The 27,311-nt window shown below is 38.0% G+C and overlaps 4 protein-coding genes and 1 pseudogene across 7 annotated transcripts; 4 read left to right on the top strand and 1 right to left on the bottom strand.

Annotated features, from left to right (window-relative positions):
- The first annotated feature begins 1,448 nt into the window (after window positions 1-1,448).
- Window positions 1,449-5,094, top strand: LOC147522324 (putative disease resistance protein RGA3). The gene has a single exon (XM_086592722.1). It carries the CDS (start codon window positions 1,543-1,545, stop codon window positions 4,909-4,911), a length of 3,369 nt encoding a protein of 1,122 aa, XP_086448848.1. The 5' UTR covers window positions 1,449-1,542; the 3' UTR covers window positions 4,912-5,094.
- Window positions 5,095-5,202: 108 nt separating this feature from the next.
- On the top strand, window positions 5,203-8,217 carry LOC147522323 (pentatricopeptide repeat-containing protein At2g15820, chloroplastic-like). Its single transcript, XM_086592729.1, has 2 exons — window positions 5,203-5,860; window positions 6,088-8,217. The coding sequence occupies exons 1-2, from the start codon at window positions 5,282-5,284 to the stop codon at window positions 7,966-7,968; spliced, it is 2,460 nt and encodes an 819-aa protein (XP_086448855.1). The 5' UTR covers window positions 5,203-5,281; the 3' UTR covers window positions 7,969-8,217.
- Window positions 8,218-11,107: 2,890 nt separating this feature from the next.
- LOC147522322 (two-component response regulator-like APRR1) lies at window positions 11,108-16,523 on the top strand. 3 transcript variants are annotated; one of them, XM_086592711.1, is made up of 7 exons: window positions 11,108-11,228; window positions 11,307-11,586; window positions 12,527-12,730; window positions 12,815-12,948; window positions 13,532-13,699; window positions 14,478-14,562; window positions 15,141-16,523. In XM_086592711.1, the coding sequence occupies exons 2-7, from the start codon at window positions 11,424-11,426 to the stop codon at window positions 16,052-16,054; spliced, it is 1,668 nt and encodes a 555-aa protein (XP_086448837.1). In that variant the 5' UTR covers window positions 11,108-11,228; window positions 11,307-11,423; the 3' UTR covers window positions 16,055-16,523. The 3 variants fall into 3 exon arrangements, with proteins under 3 accessions (XP_086448837.1, XP_086448834.1, XP_086448840.1); XM_086592708.1 differs by lacking the exon at window positions 11,108-11,228 and having other exon boundaries at window positions 11,256-11,586; XM_086592714.1 differs by lacking the exon at window positions 11,108-11,228 and having other exon boundaries at window positions 11,260-11,586; window positions 12,569-12,730.
- Window positions 16,524-18,905: 2,382 nt separating this feature from the next.
- On the bottom strand, window positions 18,906-22,305 carry LOC147522321 (uncharacterized; annotated as a pseudogene). The gene is made up of 6 exons (XR_015212955.1): window positions 22,099-22,305; window positions 21,810-21,959; window positions 21,569-21,727; window positions 20,373-20,484; window positions 19,599-19,665; window positions 18,906-19,459 (listed from the first exon to the last, which is right to left on the bottom strand). The product of XR_015212955.1 is annotated as an uncharacterized LOC147522321 (transcript).
- A 68-nt stretch (window positions 22,306-22,373) lies between these two features.
- On the top strand, window positions 22,374-27,286 carry LOC147522320 (uncharacterized). Its single transcript, XM_086592698.1, is given in 8 exon segments — window positions 22,374-24,049; window positions 24,398-24,488; window positions 24,614-24,771; window positions 25,170-25,186; window positions 25,188-25,219; window positions 25,599-25,678; window positions 25,764-25,857; window positions 26,150-27,286. Coding segments are annotated over 8 exon segments (2,850 nt in total). The 5' UTR covers window positions 22,374-22,510; the 3' UTR covers window positions 26,989-27,286.
- Window positions 27,287-27,311: the final 25 nt, after the last annotated feature.

The following is a 27,311-nucleotide window of genomic DNA, read 5'->3' as shown; positions in this document are numbered from 1 at the left end:
TCATTGTTGTTATGGCAGACGGTGTAATGACAGTGGAGTGGTCTAATTCAAGTGGGGAAGTAGCGGCTAGGTTATGTTTTTGGAAGTAAAAAACTAGAAAGTGAATGAACGGTCGAAATCTAATCAAGTGGATACTGAGAGAAGTACATATTTTTGAAATAAATTGACAATAATATCAGAAATTTCGGATCGGCTATATATCGAAACTTTCGGATCAGATCGGTTTTTAGAGTTATATCCGAATCCGATCCAATTTTTTTTCGGAATTTTCGGAAATCGGAAAATCAGCCCATGAAAACTATATCCAGAGCCAGACCAATTTCGGGTTGGATTTCGGAAAAATCAGAAATTCAGCAAAAAGAGACACCCCTAGTTATCCCTCTCCTAGGTCCGTCCTGGCCTGGCTAACAGGCTGCTTTGTCCTCTGTTTTCATTTTTCACTACTTGGTGGAGTATAAAGTTGGGATTTGGGTTCGAGCTTTTTCTGGGTCGTGATGAAAAGTAGTCGTGTCCGTAAATGAGTAACACATTATCAGTTGGGTCCTTGGCCCATCTCAGTTAACCTAGCCCCAGCCTAAATAGTAAATATAGTAGACGAGTTTTTGTACCCGAAATTATGCAAATCCAGATAATTTCGTGTAGTGCAAAGTTTTGAAGTGAATTGCTTTTGACTCAGTGCAAACACCTAGCTGAAGTCCTCCAGCAAAAAGAAACCAATTTATCTCAGAGAGCTAGATTAGTAGCATATGATATTTACTGTAGTATTTCTTTGTTTAATCATGGTAATTTCTTTTACATTTGTAGAGACTCGAACATCATTACTTATGTATTTGTGGCTAGAGGACAACAAACCCCCCCACATTTTACTTTGAAACCTGCTGTGGCAAGGTTGCTGATTAATTTATGTATGGATGTAAAGAATGTAGGAAGATCTTCCTAGTTTTGAAAGTGTATTTCTTTACCCAAAAAAAAAAGTGAATTGCTTTCTTTTTAGTAGGGTTTTGATTGTTAAAACTTGCGGCTTAACCAGTGATCAAAATTCAAGTTCATGAATAGGAAAGCTAAATTCGCATTCTTTAACAAAGTCCCTAGAAACTTGTGATTCTGTTTTGAAATCATTTGGAATACTGGGCTTTCTAGAATGTTCTGAGGCAAGTCATCAATCAACTTATTTCTACCTTTCTTTACCAAAAAAACTTATTTCTACCTTGGGCTCAGCTGAGATTCTCAAGTCCCATTTAAATTGAGGTGGTGGTCTCACGGATGTGTACTGGATATTGCATTACACTACTACACTATTACTGATTTAGTGTACTAGTGTAACTGCCCGTAGCAGCAGCACACCACAACTGACAAGTCCAGTCAACTCTACATTCCCAGGCAACTTCCTTGGTCATTACTGTTCATTGTTCTAAAATCTAACTGCTGTTTTCTCTGACTACTTCTAAAGTTCTATCCTCCTGATCAGGTGGGTAAAATAATAATAATAATAATAATAATAAAAAGTTTTCAGTAATTTTGTGATATAGAGAAGGAAAAACCATGGCAGATGCAGCTCTATCTGCGTTTTTACAAGTAGTGTTTCAACAATTGGCTTCTCCCATTTTAGAAGAGTTTGGGTTGCGTAGGGGTGTTGACAAACAACTGAAGAAGTTGACTAGAATTCTTTCAAGAATTCAAACAGTACTCAGTGATGCAGAACAAAGGCAAATAAGGGAGGAGTCAGTAAGAATTTGGCTAAGGGACCTTAAAGACGTAGCATATGATGCTGATGACTTGATAGATGAGATGGCAACCGAAGCTTTTCAGTCGAGTCGAGTCAGGAACTTCTTGTGCTCCATTAGTATAGCACCTAAGATAAATGATGTCATTGAGAGACTAGATGAGATTGCAAAAGAGAGGGAGGATCTTCACTTGAGAGAGGGAAGTGGAGGGAAGACTCATGGAATCAGAGCAAGGCCACAAACTAGTTCATTAGTAGATGAATCATGTGTTTTTGGCAGAAATGATGACAAAGAGATAGTAATATCGTCGTTGTTATCAGATGAATCCGATGGAAAAAGCGTCGCAGTTATTCCCATAGTTGGAATGGGAGGACTTGGGAAGACAACTCTTGTGCAACTAGTTTACAATGATGAGAAAGTTCAGAAGCATTTTGAACTAAGAATGTGGGTTTGTGTGTTGGAGGATTTTGATGTGAGAAGGATCACCAAAGCAATTATAGAGTCTGCAACTGGAAGTCAAAGTGATCTCTTAGACATGGATCTAATGCAGAGGCGCCTTCAAAGTATGCTATACGGGAAGAGATTTTTGCTCGTGCTAGATGATGTATGGAACGAGAATCATACTGATTGGGATACCTTAAAAGTTCCATTAAATGTTGCTGCGGAAGGTAGTAAAATTATTGTAACAACCAGGAGCAAAATGGTTTCTTTAATCATGGGCACAGTTAAAGCTCACCATTTGGAGGGTTTGCAAAATGAAGATTGCTGGTTGCTATTCAAACAACGTACAATGGGAAATAGGCTTTCAGAATTACCTCCAAATCTTGAAACAGTCGGGAAGAAAGTTGTGAAGAAGTGTGAGGGGTTGCCCTTGGCAGTAAAGAATTTTGGAGGCCTTTTAAAGTTCGTTGAAGACGAGAAGGAATGGGATACTACCTTGAAAACTGATACATGCGACATTCCAGAGGACAAGAATGATATCTTGCCTACTTTAAGAATGAGCTATCACCATTTGCCTATTCATCTGAAACCTTGCTTTGGCTTTTGCTCAATGTTTCCCAGGGAGTACATATTTCAAAAGGAAGACTTAGTCCTATTGTGGATTGCGGAAGGTTTTGTCCAGCCGAAGGGAGGGAAACAACTGGAGGACACAGCTAATGATTATTTTCTTGAGCTGTTGTCCAAGTCTTTCTTTCAATTCGCACATGTTGATCCTCTGGACGGCCAATCAAGGTACAAGATGCATGGTTTCATCCACGACCTCGCACAATCTATCATGCGTGAGGAATGCTTTAGGTCTGACGCTAATGAGGTATGCAATATATCCAAACGAGCTCGCCATGTATCCCTTATTTTTGGTGAACTAACACGACAAGACTATGATGCTTTATACAAATCCAAGAGCTTGCGCACACTGTTATTCATGGGTGGATGCAGATTTCGCATTGAACACATCCCCTCTGATCTATTTTTGAAACTGAAATGCTTACGTGTGCTGGATTTGAGTCATACCAGCATTTTTGAGCTACCGAATTCAGTGGGAAACTTGAAGCATTTGCGATACCTTGATCTCTCTTGGACTCGCATTGAAAGATTACCGGAATCTATAACCACTCTAGTCAATCTACAAACTCTAAATCTGATCAAATGTCTCGAGCTTCTTGAGTTGCCAAGTGACATGAGGAATCTGGTAAATCTACGACATCTGAATATATCCTACAGCACGATATTGTTAAGGATACTTCCCTTTTCTGATAGACGACTACTCGAGTTACCAAAATACCTTAGAAACCTGATAAATCTACGAGATATAGACACTTCTTTTAGCAGTGATTTATCCAACATTCTTCCATTTCTTGAGAGAAGCTCTCAGCTGGATCCATTCTCTAGGTTGATATCCACACCACCAGGAATGGGAAGGTTAACTAGTCTCCAGACATTGTCAAATTTCGTAGTGACCAAAAGGAGTGGTTGTGGAGTAGAAGAGTTGAAGAATCTGATGAATCTTAGAGGAGCACTTCGTATTTCAAAGCTGGAAAATGTTGTCGATGTGCTGACGGCCAAAGATGCTAGTTTAATGACAAAGCCTGACATTGATGACTTGACATTGCATTGGAGTGAAATTAATGTACTCAGTTTGCGGAGTGAAAGAATGGATGAGGAGGTACTTGAAGGCCTTCAACCTCACACAAACCTCAAAGAGCTGAGGATTCAAAATTATGGTGGTGCCACATTTCCAAGTTGGATAAGGAATGGATCACTCTCTACTTTAGAGACTCTCTGCTTGTCTAACTTTAGGAAATGTGGACATTTACCACCAGTGTGGCAACTTCCAAAACTAAAAAATCTCAAAATGCATGGAATGTATGGATTGAAACGTATTGGTGCAGACTTTTTTGGGGATGGAGCTGTTAGAGGCTTTCTGTCACTGGAGATGCTGGAAATTAAGGACATGCCTATTTTGGAGGACTGGTCTGGAGTAGAGGCAGGTGAGTTCCCTTGCTTAAAGGAATTTACCATTTGGGATTGCCCCAAGTTGGAACAACTACCTCAACTCCCTCTAACTCTTACAATTTTCGAAATAGCGAATTGCAAGGGATTAAAAACTCTTCCATCAGTCCCTTCTATTCAGAAATTAGTGGTTGGACAGTGTGACCAGATGTTATTGAGTTCTTTGGTTTGCTTCCGATCTCTTTCCTCTTTAACCGTTTCTCATTTTTCCAAGCTAGAATGTTTTCCGGATGGTGTACTTCAGCACATGGTATCACTTACAGAATTGAAGATTATTGATTGCGACGAGTTTACATCGCTGCCAAAGGAGGACGGGCTGCAGAAGCTCATTTCACTTGAGTACTTGGAATTTTGCTCTTGTGCTAAACTCAAGTCCTTGCACGACGAAGAGTTACCCTCCGGGTTAAAGTCATTCCGAATTGTATCATGTCCTACTCTGATATCCCTTCCCAGATATATTCAAAATCTCTCTTTCCTCCAACTTCTAGAGATTTGTAAATGCCCTCAACTCTTAACGCTTCCCGGGAATCAGCTACCTGTCACACTTCAAATGTTGTACATTAGAGGATGTCCTGCACTTATGGAGGCTTTTCAGAAAGGAGGTAATAATTGGTACAAGATAGCACATATTCCCAACATACGAGTGGACTCAGATTGGCTTCAACAACATTGGTGACTTTACATTCTATATAGCCTTAGCAATAAGCTTGTAATTCCTGAACACCTGTTCAGTGGCTAGTAAGCATTGTTGTAGGTAGAGAGCCTTGTTTTGTACAATATCTGTTTGTTCTTCTCTTCAGTACTTGTTTCCAATTTGCATTCTACTCAAGATAATAGATGTTCTCTTTTTGTCTGGAAACTCTACTTTATGGACACAGTCCACTAGGAATCCAAATATCGCTTTGAAAACCCGAAATTGATTTTTTTAAATTCCAGGAAAAAATCTACAAGGATAAAATGGAAAGGTCTAGAAAATCATCAATGTAACCCAACATTTTAGCCGTCTAAAATTTGGCGCCGTTTTAAATAGGGCAAAACCGAAAAAAATGCTCCTTCGAAGCGGAGCACAAGAGCTATCTTATTCATCCACCCCAATTTTCATATCCACACCCCTCTCTTCTTCCATCCACACACACACCACTCTCTCTCTCCTCTTCACTCCCTCCATGCGCCACTCTCTTTCTACTTCCCTCCGTTCTCTTTCTCTCTTCACCAAATCCTCAAAATCCATTTTATATTTTCACCCCCATCGTACACCCACGTTATTTACACCCGCTAACCATCTTCTCTCTTTCTCCTCATCCTCAAAACCATTCTCTTCCGCCCCCTATGCTTCTTCAACTGGGGTGGAGGAAAAATGGGAGTTTGGAAGTGAAAGTAATGAGCTTGATGTTGCTGAGTTAAAGAAGTTGGCTTCACCTGTTGTTGAAGTGAAAGAGTTGGAAGAGTTACCTGAACAATGGAGAAGGTCTAAAATAGCTTGGTTGTGTAAAGAACTACCGTCTCATAAACCTGCTACTTTGGTTAGAATACTTAATGCACAAAGGAAATGGATTGCTCAAGAGAATGCTATGTATATTGCTGTTCATTTTATGAGAATTCGTGAAAATGAAGCTTCTTTTAGGGTAAGTGTGTTTCTTGCATTCTGTTTCTTTGTTTATTTGCTTGATTGACTGAAATATTGAAAATTTAAAGACCCCCTTTGTCATATATATTGTTTAAATGAGTAGGTAGAGTATCAATGTGTAAACTTGTTGATCATTTTAAGCATTGCCCTTTTTTTCTTTTCTTTTTTTCTGTACATTGTGTGAGAGAAGCTTTTTTTGTTGTTGTTGTTGTTGTTGGATATTAGGTGTATAAGTGGATGATGCAGCAGCATTGGTATCGATTTGATTTTGATTTTGCTACCAAGCTAGCAGATTACATGGGCAAAGAGAGGAAATTCACTAAATGTCGTGAGATATTTAACAACATAATCAATCAAGGTTGTGTTCCTAGTGAATCGACTTTTCATATTCTGACTGTTGCCTATTTGAGTTCACCAATTCAAGGTTGTCTTGAGGAAGCTTGTGGTATTTTCAACCGTATGATACAGTTTGGGGGTTATAAGCCTCGCCTTAGCTTGCATAATTCTCTTTTTAAAGCTCTTGTCAGTAAGCCGGGTGGAACGTCTAAATATTATCTCAAGCAGGCAGAGTTCGTTTATCATAACATGGTGACTTCTGGGCTTGATGTTTCGAAGAATATATATGCAGGTTTGATATGGCTCCATAGCTATCAGGATGTTATAGACACTGAGAGGATTGTAGCATTGAGAGGAGAAATGAAACAAGTGGGAGTGGAAGAGGAGAAAGATGTTCTTGTGTCCATATTGAGAGCATATTCTAAGCAAGGGGATGTGGAGGAAGTAGAAAAGACTTGGCTTAAGCTCCTAAGGTCCGATTGCAGCCTTCCTTCCCAAGCTTTTGTCCACCGAATGGAAGTTTATGCAAAGGTGGGAGAACCTACAAAGTCGTTGGAGGTATTCAGAGCAATGCAAGGTACAAATTCCACCAATGTTGTTGCATATCATAAGATAATAGAAGTGATGTGTGAAGCACAGGAGATAGAAATCGCTGAGTCCCTTGTGAATGATTTTGTAAAGAGTGGAATGAAGCCTCTTATACCGGCTTATGTTGAGCTAATGAACATGTACCTCAAATTGAATTTGCATGAGAAGCTGGAGGCAATTTTTACACAATACCTTGAGAAATGCCAACCAAACCGAGCTGTTTTCAATATCTACTTGGAATCTTTGGTAAGACTTGGTAACCATAACAAGGCTATGGAGATCTTCAACCAAATGTATAGTAATGGAGCAATTGGTGTTAACTCCAGATCCTGCAATACCATTTTAAGTGGGTATCTCTCCTCAGGGCAGTACATTGAAGCTGAAAAGATTTATGATTTGATGTGCTTAAAGAAATATGACATTGATCCTTCGTTAATGGAAAAACTCGACTTTGTTCTGAGCTTGAGCAGGAAATCTTTTAAGAAACCCACTAGTTTGAAACTCAGTAAAGACCAAAGAGAGATTTTGATTGGTTTATTGTTAGGTGGTCTGCGCCTAGAGTCAGATGAAGCAAGGAAGAATCATGCCCTTCATTTTGAATTCAGCAAAAGCTCTAGTGTCCATTCTGTTTTGAAGAGACATATCCATGACCACTACCATGAATGGCTAAATTCTTTTAGCAGGGAAACTGACGGGAATCAAAGTATACCAGATAGGTTTTCTACGATTGCACACACGTATTTTAGTTTCTATGCAGACCAATTTTGGCCAAAAGGACGGCCTGTAATTCCAAAGCTGATCCATCGTTGGTTGTCACCACGCGTTTTAGCATACTGGTACATGTATGGGGGATATAGAACATCCTCTGGAGATATACTGCTCAAGCTAAAGGGTGGAACTCGTGAGGATGTTGAAAAAATTGTCATGGTATTGAAAGCAAAATCGTTGGATTGCAGGGTCAAACGGAAGGGGAGGGTGTTTTGGATTGGTTTCCTTGGTAGTAACTCTGTCTGGTTCTGGAAACTTACAGAGCTCTACATTCTTGATGATTTAAGAGAACTTTTGAGAGCTGATGTCCAAGATCTGGGGAATGATGGGGCAGAGATCCAGGATATCAATTTTGATAGTGGATCCGACTCTGACGAGAAAGCATCAGATGGCAGTGACAATGAAAACGAATAGGAAGAAAATCTCTGAGCTTAGATGTGTAGTTCTTGATGATTCACTGAATTGTTGCTCCTGATCTTATCTCAGAATCCCATCAAGTTGTGACTGTTTTGAATCTAGCAGCCAAGTTCATATGCTCAGAAAGCTGAGAAAGCTAACAGCCTGACATAGTTTATCATCGTTACTGCACCATGAAGTCATAAATAAGAACTGTTATAATGTTAATGGCAAACAGGCATTGTATGTACGCTATAGTTTTGAATCGTTCTGGTGTTCTTGTTCTAGTAATTTTAACAATCTAATCCATTCCTTAAGCACCATCCTTGTATCTTCCAGAACAGAAGCACAAGACTCAAGTATGCTTCCTGTTCCCGAGAAAGCAGTGACCCGAAGATTGTATAATTCTCCATTTCACCTTGGTTTCTTAAGCTCTGCACACTGTTTTCCTATGCTTCCCTAACCACCGAATTGTTCGAAGTAGCATTTCATCTCCATTGCATTATTTCAAGGGACAACTCAGCAATTAGACATGTATGTAATTCAATACATAATAGCATCCTTTCCTGTTTACACAACCATAATTCTGTTTTTTACGGTTTGTATGAGTTGCGGGCTATGGCTTCTGGGATTGGCTAAGAATGTTGTTCATTTGGTATTTGTACACCACAATTGGTCTGTGTACTCAAAGGTTTATGTGGAAAATGTGCCTCATCGTGGCGTGTACTTTTCTCAATTTGTATGCTTTATCTGTTTTAGACTTTTAGGACCACCTTCCAGGGTTCTGTAATTTTACAAGCACATATCAAGCCTCAACTCAAATGTATGCGAGATTATCAATTTATCCAAAATTTGCAATCAGTTTACTTGCTAAATACGAGTTTTTGTTGTCTTTCTGCACTCGAGATATAACGACAGGAAGTCTGCAAGCAGTGGTAACCAATATATTTAACGGGATGAGTAAATCTCTTGACAAATCCATTAAGAATGTAAATGTCTAATTTTATTCTATGGGATTAATAGGATATTACACCAATTATTTTAAGACTTAAATTACAGAATGGGGATAGTTTTGGTTGGTGGAAATGGGTCTTTCACGAAGTGAGTAAAAATGCCCACGTGATCCAAAGAAGCTTTTGGGTGTTAGGTTGCTTGAAAGCATAGTCGTAATGATGGTAAGAACATTGTAATGATGGCAAATGGCTGTGATGATTTGGGTATTACAGCGGATGGATGCCTAATGCTAATGCTAGCAATGATAAGAGTAATAGGTGATAATGTCATGAGACGAAGTTGAGTCGATCTCTAGAATCATACGAGTGTCGCCGAGTCGACTTCGAATGTGATAAATATTCGAAATCGAGTCGAGTTGAGTTATTGGGTGTTTTCATACCAACTGTGTTTGTGTTTGTGTTAGGGTGCCGTGTGCATTTGAGTATTATATACGATGTCCTTCCCAGAGAAGAAAAACATCTAATATTATATATCAAGGACAAAATGATTATATGAATAAATTTTATATTTTTGCACTGAATAGATCCCACACTCTAACACTACAAATTACCATAAAACAATACTATTCGAACAAACTCGAAGAGTAATGCTGGTTGAATAGTTACCAAAGACTTAAGATCTGCAATCTTTTGTAACTCTGAGCTATATCCTCATAGGAACATGGCATTTTTTTCTCAAGCTACGCCTACAATTGTACTATTATTAAGAAAATTCCCAAGTGATTTGGAATTTTTACACGGAAAAATAAATTTGGTAAACAATACACATTGTCTAAATGAAAAGTCGTAGGCATGCATTTTAAGGTCTTGGAATTAACACTATATAAACAAAACTGACTAAGACTTAAAACAAGAGAGAAGAATGAATGATATAAATTTCGTAATCAACCCAAGTCTCTAAGCTACAAACCTATGCACTCAAACACATGGCTTCCAAGTAGCCACTGTGATATAGATTGGTATGACTTCTGATACAGAGCATATTTAGTTTGCTCCAGTATCTCAAGAATCTTGTGTAATTCCACTTCTTTCATCTCCATTTGATACAAAAGCAAAACTAAGTGAGGTTAAATATTAATAGCTATAAGAGTAACAAGTTAAAAAACAATTAACTATCACACGAGAAAGCAAGTTTATGCGAACATGCATTTGGTATTGGAGCATAAATTATGAAACAAACGCAAATTACATTTTACATCATCTTTTTTATCTCGTGTTTATATGGTTGGGGAAAATTGAAATCAAACAATCAAATGGTTCCCTTCGAGGCTTCAACTTTCTTGGGCATGTTAAGGTTTCATAAATCTGATTCGATTTCAAGAAATAAAAGTCGTTTAATTCATTTCGAGACTTGAAATTTTGATACCGTTTCCTAGCAAACCGACAGATATCTCAGACTTATTGCGATATTAGGACAAATCTGTAACGCTTGGGAATTAAACACTTTGGGGACAACCGAATGATTCTGCATGATCTGAAAGATGTGCAAGGTGAGATTCTTGTTGCACCACGTCTCTCTTTTCGATTTCAGCATTACGTGGATAGTTTTTCAGCACTTAAAAAGGGTTCCACAGTGGGCCCACACGCTTGCACTTTTTCTCTCTCTGTTGTCACTTTTCCGTGGTTGGGTTCGTTCTTCCGGCCCCACCAGTTCCCAATTATTTTCCTAATTATTGGCTAAACAATCTTTACCTAGTCTTAATTCTATAAACTCACCAATTAACTTAATCTGTTCATGTTACTAAACACCTCAAAACATTATGGGAAAAGTGCAAATAAGCAACCATCGCATTTCTAAGAAATTGACTTTGGCTTTTCAATTACAAATTGAAAAGAATAAAAAATTCATGATGCAAACCGAAAAATGGATGGGCAAAATATCCAAGATAAATAACCCCATTGTGTGCCCAAACTACCAACTAATCCTCTCGAAAAGTATCACAACTTATATACCACATGCTTTAGACAAAATAATTGGGCAACTAGACACATCCACAATATGAGCTAGTCAAGTCATTGGCATAAAAATTACAAGGGGACAAAATAAAATTTCTTGTTAGTTGGTACATAATACTAGATTGAGTGGAACTGAGTTATGCTGTCCCAAAGTTTGCTGTTCAGCTGTCCAAAATAGATCACAACCGCTTATATAATACTTGGAGATTTACACAATAAATGTCTGTATTTCAATGCAAACCGACAGTATATACTGTGAGGCTGGACAGCTAGGACACAATATTTGAGGATAGCAAAAACCGGACTCGAGTGAGTGTTAGTTCCATATTTTGATATTTTGGTCGTACTATATTTAGTTAGTTTAATATTACTTTTTCGTTATTATAGTGAGATAAGGTTAACATGACAACACTCAAAACTCGGCAACTAACTCAGTTTGAGGTGGTATTGAAGTTGGTTTGATGAGAAGAAGTTGACTTGGACTCATTTGATCAGTTGAAGAGAATGGAAAGAAATGAAGCAAGTGGTGTACGTAAAGATGGTGGTAGCAGTAACGGTAGTAATATGCCATATCTTGATCGAAGTAAAGTGAGGATACTTTTGTGTGATAATGATGCTAAAAGCTCTAAAGAAGTTTTCACTCTTCTTTCCAAATGTTCTTATCAAGGTACCTTGTTTTTTTTATTTGCTTATTTTGTTTCTTTTTGTTACCTAGTGTTGATTGTTGTTATGGGCTTATAAACAAAGTGAAAACAAATTTGAGTGATTAGAATGTTTTGTTATTGACTTTGGGTGGAGTTCAATTGAAGGAACATGACTTGTATTTACGGATGGAAGTGATGATGAGGATGGGGTTGTATTGTATAATTTGAGATTGGTTATAAATTGTATAATTTGAGTTTGGAAGAGAATCATATCAAAGTTGAAATTTATGATTGTTTAATTGATATAAAAAGTTTGTTTATTTACTGGATTATTCTGCAGAAGGCATAGTTTGAACTAGAGAATTCCAAGGGCATTTATTTGGATTTAGATTTTGGAACAAAGTAGTGAACTGAGCTACAGTCTTGGAATTTTGCTTTTGGATTTGTTATCTTATTACCTGTACTATGAGTTTGGCTTTTGTCGTGAAAGCCAAGATCATTTTGACTGACTTTATCTCTTAGTATCTCTCCGACTGGGCTTGTAGAATGGCACTATAGGATTTATGTAATTGAGATAAGGGTGGCTAATGAAACACTTTTCCCTTGCCATTAGAATTCTTAACAATCTCATTGCATATTTATATTGGTAACTATTTGTATGGCATCAATTCTTCTTGGTAAGCCATTTGGCTGTTTGCATTCAACTTTGGTTATTGTTTGTTTATGGGTCTTTTGCTCTGAAAACGGAGGCAAGTATTTTGGAGAAAGAGAAGTCACTCAAAGTTTTTGTTTCTTGACATTTTTCTCAATTACTCTTATGGTGGTTTCCTCTTCCCATGGTTTTATTGTTATACAAGCTTTACTATAAACTCTTTCTTTTGAGAGGATTCCACATCTCTTAATCTTTTCTCTAGTATATACTTTCAGACTGCATGTACGATCACATTTTATTTGATTTCGTAGGAAGGGACTTCTTTGTGACATTTTATATTTGGTGCCTTTCAGTAACCTCAGTGAGGACACCCAGACAGGTGATTGATGCTCTTAATGCAGAGGGGCCCGATATCGATATCATACTTGCCGAAGTTGACCTTCCGGTAACCAAAGGCTTAAAGCTGTTAAAGTACATTATGCGCGACGAACAATTACGGCGGATTCCTATCATCAGTAAGTTCAATTTGATATTGTATGTGCTATCTTCGCATGCATGTGAACTGATTCTCACGTTTCTTATCCTTTTGAATCGCTCAGTGATGTCTGCTCAAGATGAGGTTTCTGTTGTTGTTAAGTGCTTGAAACTTGGAGCAGCTGATTATCTTGTTAAGCCATTACGCACCAATGAGCTATTGAACTTATGGACGCACATGTGGAGAAGGCGGCAAATGGTTGGTATTTTCAACGGTGTGATTTTTATTTTATTTTTTTGACGTTCGGTTGGGTCTTTCTGCTTCTGTGTACTGTTTGGTTTTTGAAAAAGAACAGGAATGTACAAGCTCTGCCAGTTGACCTGGTGTTGTCTGCTAATCGCATACTGAGACAGTTAGCACTTAGCACATATGCAGGGGAGCCATATGTAGATTTTTTCTTAGGATATCTATGAAAATATGCCTTCATTTTTACTTGGTAATAAGTAAATGAATATTTGACTCTATGAAAATATGCAGTAATGGTCTAATCGTGGACTTCAACTGTCATAAGCTACCATTTGTGTATAATCCATAGAGTTTTCATACATAGCATGAGAAGGATCTTCCTACAATTCAAGTTGGAATGGGCTCTAGAGTACCATCTCCCTTTGTGTTATACTATGTGATATATATATGTATCTGGGAATGTATTAGAAAATTTTCTAGTGCCTTACCCTATATTTCTTAAGGAACTCAAATTATCATGTACTTGAATAGTATAAAACAGATGGACTATTGGACTCATTTCAGGAAATTCATTTTCTATTTTATTTACTTTCAGCTTGGTTTGTCGGAGAAGAAAATTTTGAATTATGACTTTGATATGGTAGCGTCGGACCCCAGTGATGCCAATACCAACAGTACAACTGTATTCTCAGATGACACAGATGAGAAGTCCCGCAGAAGCACCATTCTTGAAAATAGCATTTTGAATAATCGAGAGGCTGAGGTAAGAATGATTTGCATATGAATTTTCAAAATAATTAGGCAGTCGAGAGGTGTATATCAGATATGTTTCCAGGATTTGTTGATCTTGTCCTTTTGGGCTTTCTACTTTGAAGCCCTTATGATTCATCAGAAGCATTTTTAGCCATTTGCAACATGCTGAGTTTTAGTGGTCTTCAACTGAAGTTGGAAAAGTGGTGTTGTCTCAATCATCCTACGTCTTCTATCAATGCTTACAAACCTATGTTGTCCAATTCTTAATCCACCAAATTTTTTTCCAGATAGGTCGTTGAAGCTTATATGATTACGAGTCTTCGTTAATGTGAGTTATTGAAAATGTGAAATAATAAGATTTAAGTCGCGCAAAATATCAGATAAGCAAATGCAAGCCAGAAATGGCAAGTCATGGTATCTGAGGATCTGGTGCAGTTTCCACTAAAAAGGAATGTATTTTGATGTAATCATGGTCTTCGTTGATGAGATCCCTGTTCCTAAGATATTATTCTTTGTTCTGCTTGTGTCCTGAAGGTCAAGGTGTGGCAAAAGCTGCAAAATTTGCTGAAAAAGTTGAAATACTCCGGCTGTCGCTATGTACTATTGTTAGTCTTCATTCTTAAAATTTTACCATGGTCACTGGGTTTGGTTTGCAATGTTTTTGCATTCCATTCATTGTTGGCTAAGACCATATTTTGTTTTCCACTGTTGAAATTTCAGGATGCTTATTCAATTAATGTCTAGAATGTATCTTAACTCTACCTTTTTAATCTGTTTTTACTGTGCAGTCCAATGCTGCTGCATCTGTAGAACCTGCACTCAATAGACCGTCTGAATATTACCCTGATGTGCTGAGACCTATTCAGCAAACAGGTGAGCTTTTAATGGTCTGCATCATTGTTACTTAATTCAATTCTTTAGATGTAATATCTCATGGGACTCATGACAAGTATCTGAGTATTTCCCAATGGCCTATCTGATTTTTAAGAAAATGTCTGACAAGCATTTCATAGACAAAATTTTACTGCAGCTGTTGTCCTTTAGTTGATTTTTTTAATCCCGAACGAAGTGAGGTCTTGGCTCAAGGGAGCAAAAATGCACTTTGTCCGTCTGTCTGCCGAATCACAAACACACCTCTCTCTCTTTTTTTCGCTGAACACAAAACCACCCCTGATCTCTCTTCAAACACCACCATTCAATTTGTCTCTTCTCTTCAGGTCCTTCTTCTTCTTCTTCGTTCGGCTCCCACCATTTTGTGGTTACTAGTGGTATTTTCAACAGTTTTCTTCCCCATCAGTTAGGGTATGTTTTTCCCTAAATGCTTTTCTTGGAGAAAGCATTATTTATTCTGACAATATAGCGCTGTATTCCCAGAGAGATTACTCTCAGAGAAAGTCTGAAGCACAGACTTATGACTCTGCTTGTTGAACTCTGCATGTTGTGATTTTCAGCACAAGTTTCTTCATGTCCAAAAAAGAGTGCATTAAAGATTGGTGAATCCTCAGCATTCTTGACATACGTCAAATCAAGCATCACTCCAAGCAAACGTCAGAGAATTGTCTGTATAGATGAAACTGCTGCTCAGGCAGAATGCGCAACCAAGGAAGAAACACTTGCTAGATGGTGTAATTCACCTGGTGCCAATGTTCAGCAGTACACAAGTACGGAAGTGGTGGAGAATTACCACAAAGGAAACAGTTATCCTAGCAGTGAAACCATCCCTGGCACCACTTATACAGAAAAGTCATGTGCTCCTGTCTCACTGGAGTTCCATCAATCAAGAAACTCAAAGAAGGAACATCCTTCTACAGTATTGATGCATCCGAGCAACGAGGCTCAAGTTAATATTCCAGGTCTTCCATCACTTACTTCTCTGCCCTATTATATGCATGGGATGATGAATCAAGTTATGATGCCTTCTTCAGTGCAAATGTCTCAAGGTCACCAACATGATTTTGGGAAGCATGCTTCAACTATGTTGCCTCAGTACAATTCTCTCCCACAGTGTTCAACTCATGTGCCCATGATGCCGTCATTCCCCTACTACCCGGTCAGTGTTTGTATGCAGACCGGTCAAATGCCTGCAACTCACCATTGGCATCCAAACGCAAGTTTTGCTTCAACAAAAGTAAAACCAGATCGAACTGAAAGAAGAGAAGCAGCACTGATAAAGTTTAGGCAGAAGAGGAAAGACCGGTGTTTTGACAAGAAGATCAGATACATAAACCGCAAACGACTTGCTGAGAGGAGGCCTCGTGTGAGAGGACAGTTTGTGAGGCAGATGAACGGTGTGGATGTTGATCTAAATGGGCAGCCTATCAATGCTGGGGATTCAGATGAAGATGACGAAGAAGAGGAGTTGTAGCTATGGATTCTTATGCTGAGGGCAATGCCATTGCCTCAAGGTAACTGAAGTCTTTGAGCTTCAGGAACTATTCCAAAAAAATTCATCATTTCATATCGAGGTCCTTGTTTCTATGCTTCTTTGCGCATGTTAGTTCATCTGTGGTGAGCTCAGGTGATTTACACTTCTGAAGACATTGTTGGAGAGAGGACAAGTTGACTTTAATTCATCAGCATGGAACATGGAATATACTGGGCAAAGAAATCAACGTCAGAGAAGTTGAGTTGAAAAAGTTATCACTGATCAAATGGATTAAAGTTCGGCTTAGAGGCTGCGAAAGAGAAAAGATTTCTAAAGCTTTGTATGGTTAGAAACTTAAAACTTGGAAAATGTGAAAGCCTTTTTCTTTCTACTATTTGAAAATGGAACGAGGAGTGTAATGCAAGAATGCAAATCCATGAAAGCCTGAATTGTTTGTTCTTTGCTTTCAGCTTTGTTTTGGGGTTTGGTCAAAACGAGGGAGGTATCATGAGAGCCCCTCATTTCTCAAGTTTCTCACTATGCTGTAATTCTGCTATACAGATTGACAAGTTTTAAACATAGTTTACCATCATTGAATGGATGAGGGGATCCAGGCAGAGATAATTTTTGAGAAAAATTGCACAGACAATCATTTCATACCCCGTTTATCAAGAACTTTAACAAATTGGAATGTTCTCAAACAAGAGACCTTGTACTCGTAGAGTTTCCTCCAGTATAAATGATCACAGGAAAGAGAGATAGGCTTGGGTACTTAATTTCCATGTAGATTATCATTCATTTTCCTGGTTTTGTACGCTCCTTCAACCTATCCTGCGTCTTGCCAATCGGTTTTTCATACTTTTATTTTTCTTTTCTTTATGATTGGTACTCCATATATCCTGTTGCACAACCCATGATTTCACTATTACTGCTTAATATAGTTTCCTCAGTGTAGCAATTCATACAGAGAAAGACAAACCAGATCAAGTTGAACCATGTTTATTCCAAAATATAAACATAACATGAAAGAAAGTTCATACATTATATTTGGGGTATGAACAATCAATGTTCATACCTAAATATAATGTATGATCAATAAGAACACTTATTGAAGTATGAACAATCATTGTTCATACCTATTTGGGATATGAACAATCAATGTTCATGCATCAACATAATGTATAATCAGTAAGAATACCTATTGGAGTATGAAGACTATGAACAATCACTGTTTATACCTCAACATGATCTATGAATAATCATTGTTCATACATCAATATATTGTATAAAGTACGTTCACCTATTTGGGTATGAAAAATCATTGTTCATACCTCAGCAGAATGTATGAACACTCATTGTTCATAGTAAAATGACAAAAAAGGTAAAATCAGAAAATATTTATTTCAAATCCGGGTCATTTGTCCTTGAAAGTTATTTTCATGCGAAAATTGGTTTTCAGGGTTATTTTCACCCGAAATTTATTAAAAAAACTCTGTCATCTAGAATTGTTTTGAATTGAAATTGGGCCTTGAGACCAATTTCTTGTTTTAGGAATTCATTTTTATTTTGTGATAGTAAATTACTTTTAAATCACAAAAGAGAACAATTAAAGGACAAATATAGATTATTAAAATTGAAAATGTGTTATACAAATACATTTTGAACTTATTCTTCAATGAATATATATTTTTTTTTATATTTTTTCTATTTTTTTTTCCAGAAAATAATTAAAAAATAATGGCATGTGGCTGCAATAGTTCATCAAACAAAAACAAGAAGGTGATGTGAAACATGGAATTCTACCCACAAATCACAAAATAAACCAAATTGACTAAAACTAAAAGATAAAAAGAGCTAATTGTCTTTAATAGTCACTAAGCCACTTAAATTTTTGCAGCTGTGCCGAAGAAATTTTTGCAGTGGAACACATGACTTCTTGTTACTGTGCCGGAAATTGGTAAGCTTTTTCAGTTAAGTGACTCCGGTAAATCTCACAACTTCATCTAATTGGAGCTTTTTTAGTTTGCTCCAGTATCTCAAGAATCTTGTGTAGTTACCTTTGTTGATCACCATTTGATGAAAAAGCAAACTAAGAGGTTGACTATTAATAGAGCAACAAGTTAAAGGAAAAATAACCTATCACACGAGAAAGCATGTTGATGTCAACATGCATTTGGCATTATTGGTGCATAAAATTATAATACAAACGCAATCTACATTTTACACCATTTTTGTTGTATTTCATATTTTGGCTGGGGAAAACTGAACTCAGAAGCTGTCAAAGACATTTCAAGGAATGAAACTTTGATACTGTTTCCTAACAAACCGGCAGGCCACAGCCCGGCAGCTATCTCAGACATATTTCGATTTCCTTCATGACAAAGTTTATGTCGTCTGGCGCTGAGCACTTAGGGGAGGACAATCGAATGATTCTGCATGATCTTATAGATGTGCAAGGAGGGATTCTTGTTGCGACAATTAATCCTCTCGAAAAGTATCACATTAAGGCGACACAACTTACAGACCACATGCCCTCTATCAATATTTGTAATTCTGTATGCAGCCTAATATTTGGGCAACTAGACACATCCACAATATGAGATGCTGAACGCTGAACGCATTGGCATAAAATTTGAACAAGGAGACAAAATAAACCTTCTTTGTTACTAACGTACACCTATAAATATATTTCCAAAATGCTAAATATTTTTTTTTATAATTGGTATTCCAAATATACTTGGTCGCACAAGTGCACAACCCATGATTTCACAACTACCGCTTAATGTAGTTTCCTCAATGTAACAATTCAAACAAAGAAAGACAAATCAAAATACAAGTTGGACCAGGCTTATTCCAAGCTACAAAGTCATAACATGAAAGAAAATGTTCATTTCTTGCTTCCAAGGTTATACCAATATCACAAAAAGAAAGAAACGCGCGAAAGTAAATAAGAGAAGTTTTCTTCTTAAGGAATTACTCAAGCCATACAGATGGCGCATACGATTGGCCTTTGCACTACATACTGGGTTAGTCTCACTAGGCTTATGCAGAATCAGCTCTCCTGCTCCGTGGGCTGGCAGATATTGCCAACTCTTATGTAAGATCACTAGATCTTTAAAGGTGTTACTCAGACCAAGGCATTGTCCACCTGACCAGCTGCCCTGCCTTTACGGTTCCATATTGGTGTAGTTTCAATAAGCTTATGTGGGACCAGCCGTCTCTCTCGTTTTGTGAGCTTGCGGAAATTGCTGACTCTCAGCCTAGCTACCTCAGCCTCCTCTTCAGGTGTCATCTCCCTAACTACCACTGTTAACCTGCACTCTGGTCTTTCCTTTATTCCACATTTTCCTTTTGCATGGTAATTAACTCGCTTCTTAAAATACCCTTTCCCTACAAACGCCTCAGCTGTTGACAAGGGAGTGTATCCAGAATAAGACACAACACATAGTAAATTTACTAGGTATAAAATGGGAGAAGCAGGTATTGAAAACAATTATTGCTAACTGATGCCTTATTTAAGAAAGAAACATGAAGAGGAAATTACCAACGAGGAGGCGATCTGGATCCAACCCATGGTTATGGGTTGCATTTGCACGGGCTGAGTGTATAACCTGCACCATCATACATTCCTCGTAGCTATCAGAGTTCTAAAAGAAATTCTACCTTTCTTAGAGATGCTATAAAAGGCGAAGGGTTTGCTGGTATCAGACAGAATAGCATTATGGTGATAAGTCGTAATATAGCTGTGTAAAGCTTTCATACAAAAAATGCAGATAGCCAGATATCACAAGATAAACTTTTTGTCAAGGAAATGGGATCCTTGCATGCTTATTTTAACATAGGATATTCTTAAGATATGTGGCGTATGAAAGTGCGAGATTATACACTGATCGTACATCATTATACTTAGAATCCAAAAGCTCATAGCTTAAAGGTGTATCAAAACGTAATTGCATTTCTGTGATGTTGATTCTCATTTCATAGAGAAAAAACAGAACAAAACCTTAACATCTAAATATTTTCATGCCAAACATTTTATTCATAGTAAAATGAAAAATTGAAATGATAAAGAATATAAACAGTCCATAGTAAAGGTTTTTAAAATCAGCAAAACATTTTATTTATTATTTTTAAAATCAGCAAAACAGGGTTTTTTTTTGTTGGCCTATTAAAGGGTAATCCCCCTTCAGAAACCGGATAGAAGTGTCTTTTATACTAGGGAAACTTGTGTATGTTCAGAGTTAAAGTTCCTTCTGAGGTAACATGTGGATTTAAACTCTGCCAAATCAATCATATAGGTCTGCATAGATGGGTTTACCTGATAGACAGTCTTTGAAGCACGCTTCACGGTTACTTGCAGTTGCAACAGGGCATCTTCAACACGCATTCCACTTAACTAATGTAGCCACTAAGTTAACTTTCTTGGGGCTCTAAACCACCGGAAGGAAATTATAATGAGATCCAAATAGATACAGCCAGATTTCTGATCACCAGGACAAAACAATCTAGAACAAGCATGCATGAAGCGTGTGGCTAATTAAGGATGAGATCAGCTAATATCCCATCCAAGCCAATTTTAAGACAAAATCCAGCCAAGTACTTTGTCATGGCAAGCTCTTCAATGTACTGAGGGTAAGAAAATACTAAATGAAAACAAAACATGCTCGGTATTTTCTTTTCATTCGGTATTTTTTTTTATTCTTGAAGTGTAATATCCTTGCAGCACCTTATAAAGATGATCATTCCGGTCGATGATCCAATTACCTTAAACTTTATCGAACATAGTCTAGAATGTGTGGCCCATGGGGCCAGCTGGACTACGTCCGGTATCAAATTTATTTTCAGCCTCTTCAACAGTCTTGGTTAATTGGTCCAGACCAAGTGAAACCATTATCCCCTTTCTATATTTAAAAATATTAGATAAACTAAACAAATGTAGTTCAATAGTAAGGGCATATTGACTTTCATCTAAAGTGAGGGTAAGAAAACAAAACTACCTCCACCACTTAGACTTAGGAAGGTAAGCATCTTAATGTCTAAGATGCAGTAAATTGAATATTTTGGGATTGGTCGTGAAACTGCCTCTCATTTCTTAGAAGCCACAAGCCCCACAATTAAATGACATTGCTTTCCCAACCGAAATCTCTCCTTCGAATGTGGACAGCGATATCTAATTCCGCTCCCACACATTTCTCTACTTCATTACTACAAGCTTTGACCTCATAAACAAAAGGATTTTGGCATTGCAATGAGATATGCTGAAACCCAGACCTAATCTCTCGGGTGAAACACACTCTGTCACAGCTCAATGCATTCTAGTGATGGTTTTTTGAATCTCTCCAGAAGATGATGTTCAACCTTCAGACGACTCGAGATGCAAGAACATAAAAGTTGGGTGTAACTAAGTTCACAACTTAAAAACATTTAATGAGGATACACACACCCTATGGTTCACTAAAATCTGTGTGGACTTTACCTCTTTTACAGATAGACAAGTGAAAATGGATAAAATACCTGTTTTATGTTTTTCAAGATTGCTTGAACTTGCGAACGCTTAATGACCGGAATCTGGCTATCATCAGTCTTTCCACTTTCTAATGCTAAAACAGGTGCAAACGGAGAAGCCACTGGCTTGACATCATCTGCAAGCAGTGTCCTTGAACTAGAAATTCCCTGTGATGATATACAACACACAATCACAACTTGTTCAAGAGTATTACTATCTCAAAATGTAAAAGGGACAAGTTAGCATTACCAACTGTTGCAAATACTGATTAAAAGGATGAATAGTCCTCGTAGTAGATGGATTATTCAATGTGTTGTACAAGCGAGAACTAGAAATGTTGGTAAATTTTTGTTCCACCCTTATTCCAACATTGCGAATTATCGACTGCAGCAAATTCCTCTGCCAGCCCATGATGATGATGATTACAATAATTAAAAAAAACTAATCTTTAATAATCAAATGCACCCATTTCATACACAAATAATTATTATATACCAACCAATGTGTTAAATTTCTTAGAAAAACCCTAATAATAAACCTCAAAAAGATGCATGTGAGCAACGCCTTTAAAGAGTTGCACCAACCATACTATTAGTATAGGAGAATTGGAGAGTGGAGAGGGAGGAGTTACTACTGACGAAGAGAAGAGCAGAAGATATTGGGTTGGCGAGAGGTATTCCGTATTTCGGCCTGAAGATCCAAACAATAATTTGACCGTGTCTATTTTTGGCCAGAAAAAAGGTTGATTCCTAAAGTTAAGGACGCCTTTCCTTTTCTAAACCGTTAATCTCGTTAGGATTTTACTCCTTTTGACCTTTTTACCCCTTTCCCGCCGTTCCTTCTCTTCCAAGAACAATACTCAAAAAATTCAAAATTCCCATCTTTATTGCCCCTTAATGGAATAACAATGCTACACAAAAAATAACGTAGGAAAAAATTTATTGTGCCTGATGTGTATAATGGCAGATAGTAGGAGGAGGATGATGATGAATTGGGATGGACTAGAAGACGAAGACGACGAGTTTTTTGAGTCTAGGGACAGAATCTCATCCGTTGTTTCCATCGACATTGCATCCTCCGGATCTGATGATGATGAAGACTATGATGATAACCGCATTTCATTTGTTTCTGCCGTCTCTGCCCCTCCAGAAGAATTCCGTAATAGTTATACCGCCTCAGCCCCTAGGGAAGACTATAATATATGGATGGCAGAACCCGGATGTGTTAAAGATCGGCGCCAACGCCTTCTTCAAGGTATGGGTTTGAGTCATGACAGAGAATTGTTAAGACTTTCTAGTAATGAATTCAAAAGAGCATCTTCAAATGTAGTAATGCCTGAAGAGCCAACTCAACAACCTTCCCCTGCCCCTTCCTCTTCACCTACACCATCGCCTTTGTGTTTAATTGTTAGATCCAAATCTGAAGGCAGTTTACTATCAGCTTACGCCGACGCCAAGTATAGAAAAGAAGAACTACTGGGTGATGTTTCAAAGCTAAAAATTGTCAGATTATCTTCAATGCCATTATCAATGGGCGATAGGAATTTGCATTTACGTGCTAAATCCATTAGGCCATCTCGAGCAAGATCAAAAGTTAGGTCTAGAGATGCACAAAAAAATGGTCGAATGTTGTCAATAGATAAAAGCAATAGTTTTGGAGGTTCGTTTTTAATTAAGAATCTCGACACGGGTAAGGCATTCCTCATTAATGAAGATGGAACAACTGGTAGCCTTAGTGATCTTCAAACTGGGAAACAACTTACTATGGAGGAATTTGAGAAGAGCGTCGGGTATTCACCCATTGTTAAGGAGCTAATGCGTAGAGAAAATGTTGCTATAGGTGCCGTTGATGTTCTTGGAGATAGTGAGAGAAAGATCATGAATGCTTCTCTGAGTAAAAGCATCAGAGTAAACAAGAAAAAAGGGCCTGCGTGGTTGAAGAACATAAAGGGTGTTGCAAACACTATAAATGGATTTATTGCTGACAAGGAGAGGGATTACTCAATGACGCATCAACAGAATGCGAGTACTTCTAAGTGGACGAAAGTCCATCAGCATGGGAAATCCCATAAGGAGATGACCGGTCTCTACATGTGCCAAGAAATTCAAGCTCACCAAGGCTCAATTTGGACCATTAAATTCAGCTCTAATGCTAGGTACCTTGCGAGTGCAGGAGAAGATAGAATTATTCGTGTTTGGGAAGTGGTTGATTGTGACGTCTTCTCTGGAAGAACGCAGGATGTAACTGATTCAGCGCCGCATCACCCCTTGGCAAATACTTCCCCTGATCGTCCTAATGGGGATGCTCAAGTACTACCTCCGGAGAGGAAGAAGAGGGGAAAGATTTCTTCAATTAGCAAAAAGAGACGAGGAGGAATCCCTGAATATGTGTCCGTGCCAGATACAGTCTTCTCACTCTCAGACAAACCCGTATGCTCATTTGAAGGTCATCTGGATGATGTCTTGGATCTCTCTTGGTCGCATTCTCAGGTCGGCTCCTCAAATTGCATTTTTTTGTAACACGTTCTTGCTTATCTGATCAAGTTCTTTTCATTACTATCTTCAACATAATGACATTATAATGTTCATGAAAAGGGTTTAAAACATTAAAAAAAAATGGAAAATTTAGAATGGGATGATAGAAATGAAGCCGCCCAAACATGGATTTTGCATCTTCGGCCATTGTTTCTACACAGTACAACTAGTCAGGAACTTCACAGCTCACAGGAAACTTATTCCAGACAAATTTGTTATGAGACACTAGGAGTTAGACCTCATAATTGGAACTCTGTTGACATATCTAGAAGAGACTAGTAACAAATGTATTTGGGTGTGCAGCAACTGCTTTCATCTTCAATGGACAAAACTGTGAGGCTATGGGACATGGAAACCAAGAGCTGTTTAAAGTTGTTTGCACATAATGATTATGGTAAGACGCCAAACCATGTTGCTACTGAGCTCGATTTACTTCTCATCTATATCTTCAGACTAGTAAGAGTCAACGCGGTGTTTCTTTTTCTAATTTTCATCTTTCCCATGGATTTGGTTGGGCAGTGACTTGTATACAGTTCCACCCTATGGATGATTCGTATTTCATTAGTGGTTCACTTGACGCGAAGGTTCGCATTTGGAGTATACCAGAGAGAAAAGTTGTGGATTGGAGTGATTTGCATGAAATGGTCACTGCTGTTTGCTACACACCTGATGGCCAGGTGCAGATAAATTTATTTTGCAATGTGTTTTTCTGAAAGAACTGAAGTTTGTTACTTGATTATGTCATGTTGAGTCAGGTTCAGAACATAATCAGTTCGACCAGAATAGTATGTAAGCCTTATTTAACCTGAAACTGAAGTGTCAACTAGCATTATGAAAGTACAGAGTTTAGGAGTTGTAATTTGTTAAGCTTGTGGGAAGTACTTTGAGACTTTGAGTACCCAAATTCCTTAGTAACTAAATAGAGATTACACATTTACACCTGCAAGATTAGAAGAACTGAATTTAACATTTGCTAGCCCATGTATCAATTTACTTTGCAAGGTTATATGAACTCATTTGGATTGTTATCATAGTTTTAGTCCATCTGTTGATTTCTCGTTTTCTGTCATTGAAGGGTGCATTAGTGGGTTCCCAGAGGAAGTTGCCGCTTGTACAGCATCTCGGGTATGTAATCTGAACAAATCATGGTTAAATGTTTTATAGTTTATCTGGTTATATTCATCAGTGAGGGTAGCAGCATCACAAGCACATAGTTTTGTTAGATCTTCAAACAGTTCCCAACTTACCTGAGAAAGTATCTTAGAACATTATAGTAAGATTTGGTTATCATTCATTGCTTATTTTAGTGCGGGAATTTCTTAAAACGAATATATATCTTTCTTTTCACAGTGTCATTAGTCATTACCTGGCCATTGAGTCATGTGAACAAGACAGAAGAGTACAACAGAGGCCATAAGATGTTGCACTCAATCTGGCCTGTTGCCCTTAAAAAGCACTTGGATGCATAATTCTATATTCATATCACATTGGCATCACTTTTCAGATTCCAAACTACATCAGAAGGGCCAGATAGATGTGCAGAACAAAAAGAAGTCGCAAGCAAAAAAGATTACAGGATTTGAGGTACATTTCCTGTTGATATATATTAGCGTGTTTACAAGATTTGACATGCATATGGTCCAAACTCACTGAATGAAGTTTTATATAGTTTGCTCCAGGAAATTCCTCTGAGGTGTTGATTACTTCGGCTGATTCACGAGTACGGATCTTTGACGGTTCTGACATCACTTGTAAATTCAGAGGTAAGTACTGTATTGTTTGAAGCAAAAACTAAAGTACATAAAAGTAGGTCATAGTACTTTTGTAAGAGTGTAAGTAGCTCTAGCTACTGAGATCTGTTGAGGTTGGGCTGTTTTTCCATGCCCATGATATAATCAAAATCAAGCTCAATTCAGAAACTACTTCCAGAATATGAGGTTCCTCAATCAAGCACAACGCTATTACTGTCATTAAATTGGCTCTGAAAAAATAACCAAATGACATAATCGAAAAAGATTCATTGAGGATTACGTGTGTCTTCCTGGTGATTGACAGGTTTCCGAAACACCAGCAGCCAAATATCAGCATCATTTACAACAGATGGGAAGTATATTGTAAGCGCAAGTGAGGATTCTCAAGTGTATGTATGGAAGCGTGATGAGATTCAAAATGCAGGTGGTGGGAAAGGTAAAGGCTCGATCACCACTCAGTCGTATGAACGCTTCCAATGTAGAGATGTCTCAGTTGCAATCCCTTGGCCTGGAAGTACCAAGTATGAGCCATCGCTTACACCACTACAGTCGAAGACACACTCTAGAAACCTGAATCTTCATCCTTTCCCATCTCCTACTCCTCTTACACTTGAAGAAGCAATCATGCGAACTCCCAGCATTAAGAAGAATTTACCACCCTGCCAAGGAAATATAGCATGTCGGTCGGGAGCAGACATGTGCTCAGAGGACGAACTTCCAAGTATATCACGTACAAATTCCGGACTTCGGAGCGTATCACGTATAAATTCAGGACTTCCTACCGTATCTCGCACAAATTCAGGACTTCGTGTATCTAGAACAAATTCAGAAATTGGAGACAGTGCCTCATTCCTATCTGCTTCTGCTTCGACATCTTTTACATATAGAGACAGTCCATCAATTTCTGCGTCAGAGACTTCATATTCGTCTTTATCATGGTTATTAGATGGTGGTAGCAACAGCAGTAGGAGGAGCATTCAGGCAACAGCATGGGGTCTTGTTGTTGTAACAGCAGGGCTGGGAGGTGAAATAAGGATATATCAAAACTTTGGACTCCCGGTACGAGTTGGACGTCAGACCAATCTCTTCCGAGATTACACTTCTGGCTCCATAGGGAATACATCTAACAAAGGTTTTTCATAAATTTGTAAAATTAGGATACATGTCAAGAAAGAAGTTCTAGTGGGGAGCGCTCCCCTTCCTGCAACTCTTTTTATGTAATGCAGTACAATTTAATCGAGCATTAGGATCCTTCACTGTTCGAGATCATACTAGCCACGTTTAAATTTCGACTATGTAACTACCAATTGGAAACAGAGTGGTCGGATTATAGGGAATGTCATGGTGTCAGCATGTGTTAGTAGTCGTTAAACTGATTAATCAGGTTGTGAAACAAATAATAAGGTGCAGGATTTTTATTGAATTCGGGTTTCTCTTAAAAGTCAGTTAAGACAATTAGCCACAAA

Source organism: Coptis chinensis, chromosome 1, assembly GCF_015680905.1.
Source record: "Coptis chinensis isolate HL-2020 chromosome 1, ASM1568090v1, whole genome shotgun sequence".
Taxonomy (NCBI): Eukaryota; Viridiplantae; Streptophyta; class Magnoliopsida; order Ranunculales; family Ranunculaceae; genus Coptis; species Coptis chinensis.
The sequence above is the reverse complement of the archived record's forward strand: the minus strand, read 5'-3'. Positions and strand labels throughout refer to the sequence as shown.

Bases quoted from the DNA above. Each gene is read 5' to 3' on its own strand.
- LOC147522324 (XM_086592722.1), top strand. From the start codon at position 1,543: ATGGCAGATGCAGCTCTATCTGCGTTTTTACAAGTAGTGTTTCAACAA.
- LOC147522323 (XM_086592729.1), top strand. From the start codon at position 5,282: ATGCTCCTTCGAAGCGGAGCACAAGAGCTATCTTATTCATCCACCCCA. The intron at 5,861-6,087 runs GTAAGTGTGTTT...GTTGGATATTAG, and splicing joins AAAATGAAGCTTCTTTTAGG to GTGTATAAGTGGATGATGCA.
- LOC147522322 (XM_086592711.1), top strand. From the start codon at position 11,424: ATGGAAAGAAATGAAGCAAGTGGTGTACGTAAAGATGGTGGTAGCAGT. The intron at 11,587-12,526 runs GTACCTTGTTTT...TTGATTTCGTAG, and splicing joins TTCCAAATGTTCTTATCAAG to GAAGGGACTTCTTTGTGACA. The intron at 14,563-15,140 runs GTGAGCTTTTAA...TGTGATTTTCAG, and splicing joins GAGACCTATTCAGCAAACAG to CACAAGTTTCTTCATGTCCA.